At 26.2% G+C, this 13,081-nt stretch overlaps 1 protein-coding gene and 2 long non-coding RNA genes across 5 annotated transcripts in view; 2 read left to right on the forward strand and 1 right to left on the reverse strand.

Annotated features, from left to right (window-relative positions):
• LOC136978703 (cordon-bleu protein-like 1) overlaps positions 1-13,081 on the reverse strand; it is a 52,106-nt gene that overhangs the window by 31,045 nt on the left and 7,980 nt on the right. The window contains exon 1 of one of the 3 annotated variants that reach the window (XM_067274470.1): positions 1,866-2,051. The exons of 1 other annotated variant lie outside the window; for it this stretch is intronic. In XM_067274470.1, coding sequence (XP_067130571.1) covers positions 1,866-1,921 — 56 coding nt within the window. In that variant the 5' untranslated portion in view covers positions 1,922-2,051. Of the gene's footprint in view, positions 1-1,865; positions 2,052-13,081 lie in introns of those variants that run through there. One more of the 3 variants, XM_067274473.1, reaches the window with a different exon arrangement.
• On the forward strand, positions 1,997-7,870 carry LOC136978705 (uncharacterized). Its single transcript, XR_010881271.1, has 3 exons — positions 1,997-2,191; positions 4,579-4,739; positions 7,610-7,870. It is a non-coding gene; the product is annotated as an uncharacterized lncRNA (long non-coding RNA).
• On the forward strand, positions 11,758-12,904 carry LOC136978639 (uncharacterized). Its single transcript, XR_010881254.1, has 3 exons — positions 11,758-12,321; positions 12,421-12,517; positions 12,590-12,904. It is a non-coding gene; the product is annotated as an uncharacterized lncRNA (long non-coding RNA).

A 13,081-nucleotide genomic window follows, 5' to 3' on the forward strand; every position in this document is an offset into this window, starting at 1 on the left:
ATAACGAGGACGACTCGTTTGAAATCTCTAACACTGAATTATTGCTGTTGTTTATAAAGCCTTTTTAAATGTTATCTAACGTTTTGCAATAAGAGACGATAAATCCAGCTACGAATTAAAATAGAAATTATATAAACTTATTAATGTGTCGCTTTAAAAAATTGTCAAAAAAGTATTGATTATAAACAATCAATTAAAACAACGTCCTACTTTACTGTTATTATTAACATTTACTATTTTTTAAAAAAGTAAAATAATATATATATATATATACAATTCAAAGGTAAACTACTAAAACACTAATTAATATTATAGTATTTTTCTTTCGTCACTTCTGTATTATATTTATTTTGAAAACAGATATGTTCACTGAACTTTTTTTTTTTGGTATTTTTACTTTTAAGATCTCATATTCACAATATTGAAAGTTTATAAACTATAGGTTAACATGTGAAATGAACACCTGTCTATTGATTTTATCTGGTTGATAAGAATATTTAAAAAATAAAATAAAAAGGAACTCGTATTAACGCAAAATTCAAAGTCCATGCTTTCAGTTTTTGACCATATTTAACAGATAAGAATTTTACGTTATTTTCTAATTTTTTTCCCAGTAAAAAATATATTTACTATTAAATAAAACTAAATTTTGCTGATAATACTATACAAATATACAATACAGATAGAAATGCTGTCAGATTATAAAGTTTTGTTTTTTTGCTTCTTTTATATAAAATTAAATCGTATTTGTGGATAATATGAAGAAAGATTGTCCTATTTTTGAACTTAATTACTCGATCGGTATCAATGCAAATATTAACATAACATCAAAAGATAAATTGCCCAGATAATATAAGCCATTCGATAACACAGAATGTATGAAGTAACTGAAGGCTTTGTCTCTGACATTTATTTTATTCCTGGATTTATTACAAAATTACTAATATTCGTGCAGAGATAAATTACAATCATTTTGTGTGAGAAAAAATCAGAGAAACAAGGAAGTTGTGCATTAAATTACTGCTATCACGACATTTTTTAAAATATAAATTGCCAACATTTCTGATGTTTATAACATAATCACAACAATAGAATCTTGTTATGGATCCAATCAAGCGTGCATAAAAGGAAAATTCTCCATAAGAAAAACTGAAAATTTGATGTGAAAATTATTATCCTAAAATATAAATACATAAATCACCTTTCAAAGTCTTGAAAAGTGTTTAATATTGAAAAAAAAAGGGGGAAAAAAGCTTAAACATTCGATCTGTGTGTGAGAATATACGCTCTGGATACTGATGAACCAAAAAAAAAAATTAGTTTCTCGAAAACACTGCACTTCAAGTTCACATAATTACCATTAATAATTAATGATATGCATGAATGAAATATTTTACTTTTTGACGAACTATCCAATAATTAACGAACTTCTTACGCGAAAACATTTACTACTGTATTTACTTATCAGTAAAGAAACTATAAAAAATAAAGTTAGAAAATATATATCTTTAAATTTATTAAAATACTTCGATTCTGTTAATTATATCTTCTAATTACAATCGTTAGTTTAGAATTAATCAAAGAATACATCAGTAATTTTACATTATAATGATCCGGTGTAAGTGATTTGCCGACAGTTAACGTACGTTAAGGCACCTTCACCATTTAAATTAAATCACCTCTAACGGTTTTCGTATTTACACTTTGCATCAGTAACAATTTATCGATTTTTAAACTAATTTTACGTCACTCGAAATACAAATAACTGCATGTAAAATAATAATAATAATAATAATAACTTTTAAATATTAACAAAGGACGAAAAACTAAAAGTTTTGATATAAAAATAAAAAACGAAGACTTACCCGTGTAAATAAGAAGATGGAGCATACTTAGTTCTATGTAGGCAAGCATTACCCATATTTTTTGAAAAAACATGAGATCGTATAACGGAGAAAACGAAACTTTAACAAAGCAAAAATCCAACATCGACTTCGCACCTGGCTACCGGCATGGCATGTACTATGGCAATTCTCGTCTGCTCTCGCAGACGGTCCGAGACAGGAAACGTAGAGCGGAAGTGGACTAAGCAGCTGTTGAGGATTTACAGGACTTTGGTCGCGTGCATGCACCAGTTCCCTTCAGGGTCGTTCCGCACTTGTCTCGAGGGGATGTTACTAATTTTTGCCAGGTAATATGTTCGTGGTCAGTTTTTATGACGCTTTTAATTCTTGTAAGATGTGTGCAAGAGTCGTATAAATCGTAACCTTAAACTTTGCGAAAATTACATGAGCTACTACATAATTATATATTAGCTTGCGTAATTTTCCTTTAATTAAATGAATAGTGATTATCGGTAGAATTACCGATTAATAAATTAATGGTATTTTTATAAAGATAAATATATATTAGATTAAGACACTTCAAATTAAATTAATAATAATAATAATAATATTAACAGATAATTTGAATATATTGAAAAGATATTTTTTTACTTCCACTTCACTTGTTCGGCAATATAGATGTTTCAACACATGAAATATGGTGAATCGTACGGTCCGTTTCGCACGGTCGAACAAACAATACGTTCTTCGGCATCTCGAACGCTACATTAAACATCTTGGACCAACAAAATGCCTAAGCTTAAATGATGATGGAGATTAGCAGCTTAAATCATGGAGAAATTAAATTGTTTTGGTAGAAAATAGCTAACTAGCAGCTGCGTATTCGGTCATATTTGAAGAGGTCGGGTGCTGAAGTAGGGTGGATACAAAGGAATGGTCTAGCGGTACGCGGACACCTGGAGGTCATAAAGGAGCATCTGGCATTCACCATCTTTTACAATGAACGAACTTTTGATATTTCAATAGAATAATAGAATGATTGTTTTGAAAATATGCATTTTTTTGATGTTTATCAATACGATTATTTAAAATTCGAATAATCTTATTAAAATTTTCCCTGAGATAGACGAGATAAAATACAACAATAATATGCGTAAAGAAATATTATGTAATTGGCTATTATTTATCAGAAAATTTTTCTAGTTGAAGAAAAAATGATTAGGTCTATATATTGTTCTTTATTTGGAAAAATTCTTTAAAATATAAATATAAGTTACAATTAATAAATATTAAAATCTGCTTTAATATAATTCGCAGATGTATTTGTATAAATAGCCTACTTTAATACTTTAAACAGTTTATTTAGAAATGTTTTACAATTTTAAAAAATAAATAAAATAACATTTAAGTAAGTAAATAGATAGGTCGAGACATTATCGAATAAGCCCCAAAGAATGTTCTACATAAACTTAATATTAAACTATTATTAAGTCTAATCAGTAGATCTGTCCTGTATTTTAAATGATGAACAGATTACTGTACTTCTACAACAAAAATTTTATTATAATTTCAGGCTGAAATAAAAAAAAACTGGAATTTATAAGCATGTCTAAATCATATAATTCAATTATTTAGTATAATCTGAAATATGATGATAGATAAATTATTAATTATTTTAACATATATAAGTCATTTTTTTACAATTCCTCGTGATCTGTTGATACAGAATAATCATGATAGAAATAAAAAGATAAGATTAACATCCTTCCACTCATATACTGTATTAGAAAAATCAGCAAATTATAAAACACTGAGTTTTATTACGTGGCATTTTAAAATAAATGCCACGTAATAAAACTCAGTGTTTTTATAATTTGCTGTTTAAAAAATATATTAAGTTATTAATAAATTATTGTATATAACATTAGTAATAAATACTGTTCCAAACCTCAGAGAATAAAAATTCTAGTACCTTTATAATTTTTTAAATGACAGTCTTATAAAGATTGTCATTTAAATTTGCTTATTCCTTGGACTATCTGCTCGTGTCATAGAAAAAATTAAATTCTGAACATAATTTATTTAAATTATTATTATATTTTCTTTGAATCTATATATAGGCCTATATATATGAAGTATAAGCTTTTCCTTTGATATTGCAAGGAACGTTCCGAAATCAATTTCTTCTTTGCTGGGTAATTCCGAAAAAGGTTGTTTATCAGAAGATTTATTTGACGCTTTGGACTGTTTTGTTATTTATTATATGTGATATTATTATATTTTCATATAATTTATTAGGACTTTTTATTTGTTAATTGAATAAATATGAAAATATATATAAATATCCTCTAATTAATTAATCCTTAAAGATTTCAGAATTTAGAGTCAAAATATCTATCAACAAATATTATTTTAATTTAAGTTCTTACCAGAATACCTAATGTTCGTAGAATTATTGTTTAAATTTACTTTTAAGAAATAGAAATTATGTTTAATAAGCTAGATGATGATGATGATCATGATGATAAACTATAAATAAACAATAGGTAATGAAAAAAGATTTTTAAAAAAGTCGAGTGAAAAAATAAAATTCGCCATATTAAATCTAGAACTTTTTCATTTATCAAGTAAACACGATTAACTATATAATGATTACCTAACTATTTTATATATTCGTTAAAATCTGTATTCAACGAGACATTAATATGTAATTCTAATAACTTTTATCATTTAGAAAGGTAATATTCCAAAGTAAGAAAAAGCAATGTTAAGGCCAATGTCCAGGAAGGAATGCAATAATGGACTGAAGGAAAAGAATGAATAAAAAAAATAAAAATTCGATTGCAGAATATCTTCATGAGCAAAGACAAGTTTCGAAACCAGACTGATGTTAAGGTATTAAAGATTCTCCAAATTGTGTAGATTATTGAGTCGAAAATTCATTATATTATATGAAACGTATTATACTTTCTTAATAGTAAATTTCATTAATGGTGATTTTAATGCTATAGATCATATTGAATGGATAATAGTCCTAAAGCCCCGGATAAAATTATGATTAATGATAATAATATATAAATTTAATGCTAGATTTTCATATGAAGGTAATAAGTATATAATAGTTATATTTAATTTTTTTTCTAACTTATCATCAACTAATCTTTTTGAAAATAAGTAAATAATTAAAAACGAAATTAAGTAAAAGAGAATTAATAAAAATAGTAAAATGCACTTAACGATGACTTTTAAAACAGAAAATCATTATACTTATATAGAAGAAAAAGAAACTGTCAAACCACTATAATGGAAATATATGAAAAGTATAATAGGTAAACTGATTTGCACTTCGTAATATATAATAAACGTTTAACTAAATATCAATAAAAATTGAGTTGTTAAAAATTAGTCATAAAATTTATTGATTTCAAACCTGTGCTGTGTACATTTGTCTATTTTTTATTATTAATTCATAATTATTTCATTCTATTAAAAATTCACATTGAAAAAATTTATCATATTGATATAGGCCCTATGTCTTGTTAGAATTCAGATATTACAACCGTAAGCTTCCTGGTTTCTCCAAGTAGGAAATAATTTGAAACAAATAGCGTAAATAACAATAAAATCAATTTATTTATTTCAATACTTCGATAAACTTATACAAAAGCAATCAATTACCTGCAAAGACTTACATCTAAATGCTACATTCACTGTATTAAGGGAAACGTCAACAATGTTACAATTTCTTTTAAATAAACAATAAAACCATCAAACAAAAGAATAACACATAACAGTTGTAAATATTGAGTTTGTTCTGTTTATAGAAACTGTAATAAGTTAAATGTCGTATTCTTCATCTCAGACTTTAAAGAACAATAATATAAAAACTTAAAAATCAGAATAGACAATGAGAAACAAAATAAAAGAATAAAGTTTTCGCTCAACTTATGAAATAATATATAAATTTATAATGCTATTTTGAATGTACTTTTTAGCATATTCTTCAAAAGTTCATCAATAAGTAAATAAGTAATAGGCTTATTATAGAAAGAAGTGTTCGTTGTAGATATTAAATTGAACTATTAAACTTTTATTTTATTTCCTATTTAAAATAAAGCAACTTAACAATAGTTATTGTGTTTGAAATGCCAGGTAGAAAATATTTTATAAATGAAATTAAACATAATCATTTACATATATTTTTAAAAAATGCTTTTATTTTTCTTAGTCTTTGAGAGTGGAAGGATGGTGAGGACCCCCATCACATATTGTATCGGACATCACTACAGCATATTTACACATACAACTCATAATTCATTTCTAAATTTGGTTAAGTTTATCTAGTTTCGTAGTAGGAGAAGAAAGGGCTACCACCTAAAACGTCGTTAAAATGCATTGCGTTGGAATTAGGTTTGCCTTCAAAGTTTCAGCCTTCTATCTTAATTAAAAGTGATGAAATTTGAGTTGCAAGATTTGAGGACACGATACAAAGCAAGTTAAATAAAAGCGTTAAAATATATATATTAAAATTAAAGTTTAATTAATTGAACTAACAAAAGATGCAATTTACGCACGTTAAAAACAAAATAAGCATTTCAAAATTATTTAAAAAACATATATAAGAAAATATACTCGGATGATTTTGCTGTCATAAAAAGTGTTATTAATATTAAATAACGTTATTTGTTACATTTATTAAGTAAAATTGCATGAAATTTTCTAACATATTAATTAAACAACTACTAAAATGCTAAATTAAAAATACTTGAATTTTTAAAAATAAAAATATAAAATTACAAAAAGAAAAATTCGGTCGTGTTCAAATACGTTATCAGTTTTTATAAGGTGTGTATGACTCGTTTAACTCAGCTTTTCGATTTAAATAATTTTTGAATGAAGGAACAAATCGAAAGAACAAATTCAAAATCAAAAATCAAGAAAAATATACATCATCATCATTATCATGAACATCCTCTCCCTCTCTGTGACCTTTCACATTATTCTCTCTTACTTGTTTTACTGTTCTTTTTGGCGCTAATCTCACCCGTTCAATTTTTTTTCCAGTTATTAATCCATTTAGTATCTATCTATTACCTAATTTTATAATTCTACAGCATCTTTCTAACTTCCACTTATACAGTATATTTATTTCTATCTCCAATTTCTCTTATCAAACCAAAAACCTACTTAAATAATTAAGTCTGTTCCACTTTTCCATTCCAGACATTTTTTAATGCCAAATACACTCCACCAAACATGCATTACAGGTTTCACAACTGATTTGTAGAGCTTTTTAAATCTTATAGTATTTGTTTGTCACTTGTCACCAGTTTTCTGCCTCTATTTTATCTATTTTAGTTTCAATTCTGTTATTTATGTCTTCATTAATCTCTGCATCATTGATTCCAAGTAGAGAGGAGCTTACTTTATTTAGTACTAAATACTTTCCTTATTCTAACAATCACTAGAATTCGATTCCATGTATTTTATACGTTATTTTTAATCCTTTCGATTCCAAAAACCTACATAAAATATTTTTTCTAATAATAACATTTTTTGTAATATTCAGGCACTTTCCTTTTAAAATTATTATTATTTCTTCACAAATTTTATTAACCAGAATTATTTCACATTTCTGTTCGAGTTATATATATCAAATTAAATAAAAATATAAATTTTAGAGGCACAGTTATTAATAGATTAATTGTAGTAGTAAAGTAATATATAAATTTCATTAACAAATCTCGTTCTTTTACGGAATTTAGCAAATCAATAGAAAATTGGATTGGATTAGATTGATGGGATAAGGAAACCTGACACGTGGGCAATCTGCCAAGGGAGAGGCGCCTCCCGGGAGGACTTTCTATGGGAAAGTGGCCTCTATTTAGGTATTAGACACGTGAAGAAAACCCGGAAAACTCCACGTGGTCAGCCAGTTGGTCAGGCGCGAACCCACGACCGATTGTGTTCAGTGGTTTTATCCATTCGTCCACATCAACAGAAAATTACCAATATTTACACGCAGAAATAATTGTATACTAGAAGAGCAAATTTAGCTCAATGTTATGTTTATATACAATATTATTGATTTGGTGCGTTATATAAACTTGAGAATGTTATATAATTCAATTCTGATTATATAAAATAAATTATATAAGGAGAATTGACTGTGTGGTTTTTCAGGTGCATCTTTAATCAATAATGTAGTACCTAATACTGCAGTTATGTTATGAATTATTGGATACAATCAACTTTGAAATTAGTCAATTTGAATCTTTAGTTTGAATTAGTCAACTTTGATTCAAGTTTGAAATTACAAAAATTCACGGATTCTAGTGAAAATTTTATAATACTATATTTATAAATTTTTATTTTTATTTAATAATATGTAAGGTTTAAACTGTTTCTAAGAATTATAAGATCTGTTTTCATATAATTACAAAGAAAAAAAAAAAAAAAAAAAAGGTAATCTGTCATAGGTAGAGAGCGGATCCAGAAGAACCCAAAGAGGAGAAGACGAATTCAAAAATTTTAAATATTTGAATAATTAATAAGTACCATTGGCATGTACTGTACAAGACGGTTGTATTGCGGATTGTCCGATAAACCATATTTGTTCGAACAAATAAACTTTAATAATTAAAGACACAAAAGATTTATGAAGAGCTTAAGCCTGTATTTTAGATGGATTCCTCTGTCCGTCATTGCTACATATATGCAATATGTCTAATGTTTAGATTTGTGGATTTCGAAAGTGACTACAGGTATCTTCAAAACTTCATTCAATTGAAACCGTAAAACTGACTGAAAGTAATTTTCAACTCAAAGTAATTACAGCGTTTAAAATAAAATTTAGGTTAATAGGCGTCATTAAACTTGATAATGAGCAATAGTTTTCACTTAAGATATTTCAATTGCTATACATTGAAGAATAAATAACATTATGAACTCTGGACAGGTTACTATTTTGCATTCATCTAATTATTTCTAATTTTATTAATTGTATTTAATTAAAATTTTCAATACTTTTATTTAAAAAAAGTATTAAAATTCCATTTCGATTAGTTTAAATAATCTATATCATTTAATTTTACATATTACAAATGCAAAATAAAATACAATTAAGTACAATAGAATACAAAATACAATTTTGAAGAAATTTTAATGCATGGGCTATATTTCATGTATTTGTATGTTAGCCTCATTTTTTATAAAATTCTATTTTAATTATATAAATGTAAAAACAATAAAGTATATAAAATTTTAATGAATTAATATTATAGGCTGTAGGCCTATATGTTTAATAGGATAATAAATCAATGAATTGATTAAAATTATATTTAAATAAAATGATGGTGAATAGGATTACAAATCAAATAGGAACAAATGTCTATTAAAAGCATTACATACAGTACATATACACAGTGGAATCGACAATAACGGCCAGATCTAAGCGGCGGCCATCTTTACAGGAACGTTTCTTTTTAAAATGAATGAAAATAACTTCCGAACAACGACCACTTTTTTATGTTGCTATCAGTGGCCGTTGTTCAGAGGTTTGATTATATATGTAAAATGCCTTTAATAATTTCTAAGATACGTTTACAGCATCTTAAAAACATTTCAGTGTTAATCATATAGTTAATTCGTGGAAAAACTTTGAATAATTGAGTTTTTAATAATAAATAATAATTAAAATGAATATTTTCGAAAACGTGACGGGAATCCTATTGTAGACCATAAACAATTTTTTCTTAAAAGATTTTTTCTTTAGAAACATGCATGCATTATAAAGTGAATTTATGTTTTGAGTATTATAAACGAGTCGTCCATCCGGATCTTTCGTGCTTTCATGAATATATTAAATATTGTCATTCATGTAATTTTAATATATTTAAATAATATTTTAAAAACTAATATCGGTCAACGATTCTTTTTCTTTCGTTTTACGTTTCACTGTATTAAAATAAGTACTGTCTCCAAAATATAGACTATTCATGTGTTTCTATTTAAAATAGTTTAAAATTTATGTGTATTTTAATTTAATAGACATCGAAAATACTCCAAATAAATGAATATATTAGAAAATCCCAACATTTTTAATGCTGAAGATATATTCACATGATTTTAACTGAAAAAAAGACTAATATCAAACGAAGATCCTGATTTCTTTATCGGGCTATTCAGGCTAAATGATTACTATGCAATTTGGCAGGAGACAGGGCGCCAGACCGCCTCAGTTAGTAGTTATCGGCTTTGACTTTTTCATATAGTAAATACAACTAAGTTAGATTGTTAGGTAAATATTCTAAAAATAAATTCTCTTACAATGAAATTATTTCATCAATTAGAAAAATAAAGGGAAAATAATGTCGAATAATTACTAAAATTAAATCCGAAAATATCGCATTTCCTCAATAAGCATTGTCTTAACTTTCATGTTATTTTGTCTATACGTCTTGGTTATACTTTACTCTTCGTATATATTATCAATTTATAGAATTCAAAAATAAATAAAAAAGTGTTTAACAAAATTGATTAATTCGCCGTATTTTCTTGCTTTTATCGACATTTCCCTAAAAACCTGTTTTTGAGTCATTCGTTCGAATTGATACTTTTAATTAACCTATATATTAAAGGCGGTTTGAAGCATTTTTTAAAAGTAATTTTCGAATCAAATTCATTCTTGATTATTTTGATGCTATCAGATAGAATTTATTAAAACCCGAAGAGTTCTTTGAACTCCACTTATTAGCGCTTATCCAGTTCCAAGTTGTGAGTCAGCCAAGAGCCATTGGTCGTAAGAATGAATCCGGAAGGTCATTGCCATCCGAGTGCACCGAAGTTGTCAAACTTCTATCAACATCCAGCTAAGGCAGTCTTAAAAATCCACGTGGTTGCTTATTTAAAAATCTTTCACGCCTTATGAATTTTCTTTAAATATTAAAATTTATTTTTTCCTCCATATTTCTTTAATGTAATACGAAAAAGTTTTTCTTTCTTTCGTACACGCTATTAAATTTGACATTTATTTAAATTAAATTGGCACGTAAAATTTTAATAAATTTTAAATTTCTAGATTATTTCATATTGTAAACTAATTTGTATCTAAAAATTAAATTTAAAACAATATTAAAATGTTTTTGTTTTTTTAATATATAGGCCTATTATAATTTATTAATACTATATTATGTGAGATAAGAAATAATATGAAACTATATTCCTATTTTTAAAATATTTGAAAAATTATAATTTCAATTCTTTCCATTAATTAAAAAAAATCGTAATTTTAAAATTCAGTAATATATAATTAATACTATAATCACTCTATATAATATTAATTACTACTGAAGAATTAATTTCTTTAACTTTTTCATTAAATTATTTTACGCAATATTAATCAATAAAATGATTTTTAAATTACTATATAAATCATTCTTAAAAACTCAACAAAGCGCCATCTGTTATCAAATTCATAAATTTTAAATGGTTAATATTTTCCTCCATCTTATAAAATTTTCATAAATTATTATATAATATGCATTTTAATTCTAAATAAATTATTTAAAATTTTAAAAAAATAATGATTCGGATTAAGAATATTTTAAAATTATATTCTGAAAGAAGTTGCCAAGCCCACAAACAGTTAAATAAAATTTAAAAATAATGTAATTAACAGTTTAAAAATTATTATTATTATTTAACACTAATCATTTGAAAGCATTAATACATTTATCACAGATTAAAATGATGTAGTACAAACGACATAAGCAATATTTATTTTCATTGTAAGATGCCGATAAACATTCAAAATCATAAATCTTCGTATCTATTGTTAAGTTGTCATAAAAATCGAAGTTGGTGACGTAAAAATTGTTATTGCCGGTCATTAACGTATTCGATATCATTGATCACCAACAATAAATTTGTTAATCGTGAATGACTATTGTTTATTCACGTTTCTATTTTAAATAATGGAAAAAAAAAATCAGCTACGTTAATTACTTCCGATATTGGACGCCATTCGAGTAATATAAAAATAGAAATACGCAAATGTGAACTTTGTAATTTTGTTTAGCGATAATCTAGTTCAAGTAAATTTGCATATTTCCAAAGAAATGATTGCGGCAACTTTATAAATATAGGGCCTACACGACTACAGTCATTTTTCAATTGAAGAAGGAATAAAAAAAAATTGTTAAGAAGGTCAGACATATAAAAATTCTAGATTTTATAGCTAAAAGCAATGTGGAAAAAAATTGTATCGATTTTCATATTTAGAGTATACTTTTTCCAATTTTTTTTTTTGAGATTAGCCTATTTAAAGTATTTCATTTTATCCAATGGCAGTTGGTTTTGTTAAGTACAGTACATTATACTTAGTCGGTGTCCTATTCTTAAAATGGATACACCTCTCCGTGAGATAATCACGATTACCGCATTAAAATCAAAGTTAGGTCAAGTTCGCATTATCAATGTAATAAACACTTAATTATCTGTTTGGGATCGATAATTATCGCATCTTCCCATGTAAGATGAATAATTTACAGACCTATATTTAACAAAAATATTTCAGATTGTTGTGGCGATTACTCAGTGTTGATGTAATTCTCACCTTTAACCATTTCCTTGTTACGCACCTTTCGGGTTATAAAGGGAATGACATCCGCGAGGTGTGTTGTCACTTCCGTTTGTACAAGATATCAAGAATTTTAAAATAATTCCCTCTTTTGTCATATTTTTAGTTCTAAATTTTAAAAGCTCGGGGCACGAGAAAAATGAGGTTGAAGTGTTTTAGAGGAAGAAGAACGTTCCGGACATTTCGTGGTTTATAAGTCGTCAACGTTAACCTACAATTCTTAACCAACACCTTAAAGGCTTAAACGTGAACCTAAATTGTCTAGACCTGATATAAAAGAAGTAACAATGGCCGAGAATTTTTTCCTGCAATCAAATTTTAAAATAAACTTTGACAGTTCTTTCGGTCTAGGTTATTTGTTTACATATTTAGCACGTAGCATAGGACAGCGCAACGTTATAAAAGGCTGCGAGATGATATAAAAAGCAAATTATAGGTTTTATGAGATTGTTAGACTAAATATAAAGAATAAAATTGTTATATTATATAGGAATCTCATGTTATATATTTAAATCGGAGTAAAATATATTTTTTTTTAATTTGTAATTTTATGGTAAACAAAGTACTTACTATGCCGAATAGCTTTATCTTAAATTAT

Source organism: Centruroides vittatus, unplaced genomic scaffold (assembly GCF_030686945.1).
Source record: "Centruroides vittatus isolate TY-2023 unplaced genomic scaffold, ASM3068694v2 contig_549, whole genome shotgun sequence".
NCBI classification, from domain to species: domain Eukaryota; kingdom Metazoa; phylum Arthropoda; class Arachnida; order Scorpiones; family Buthidae; genus Centruroides; species Centruroides vittatus.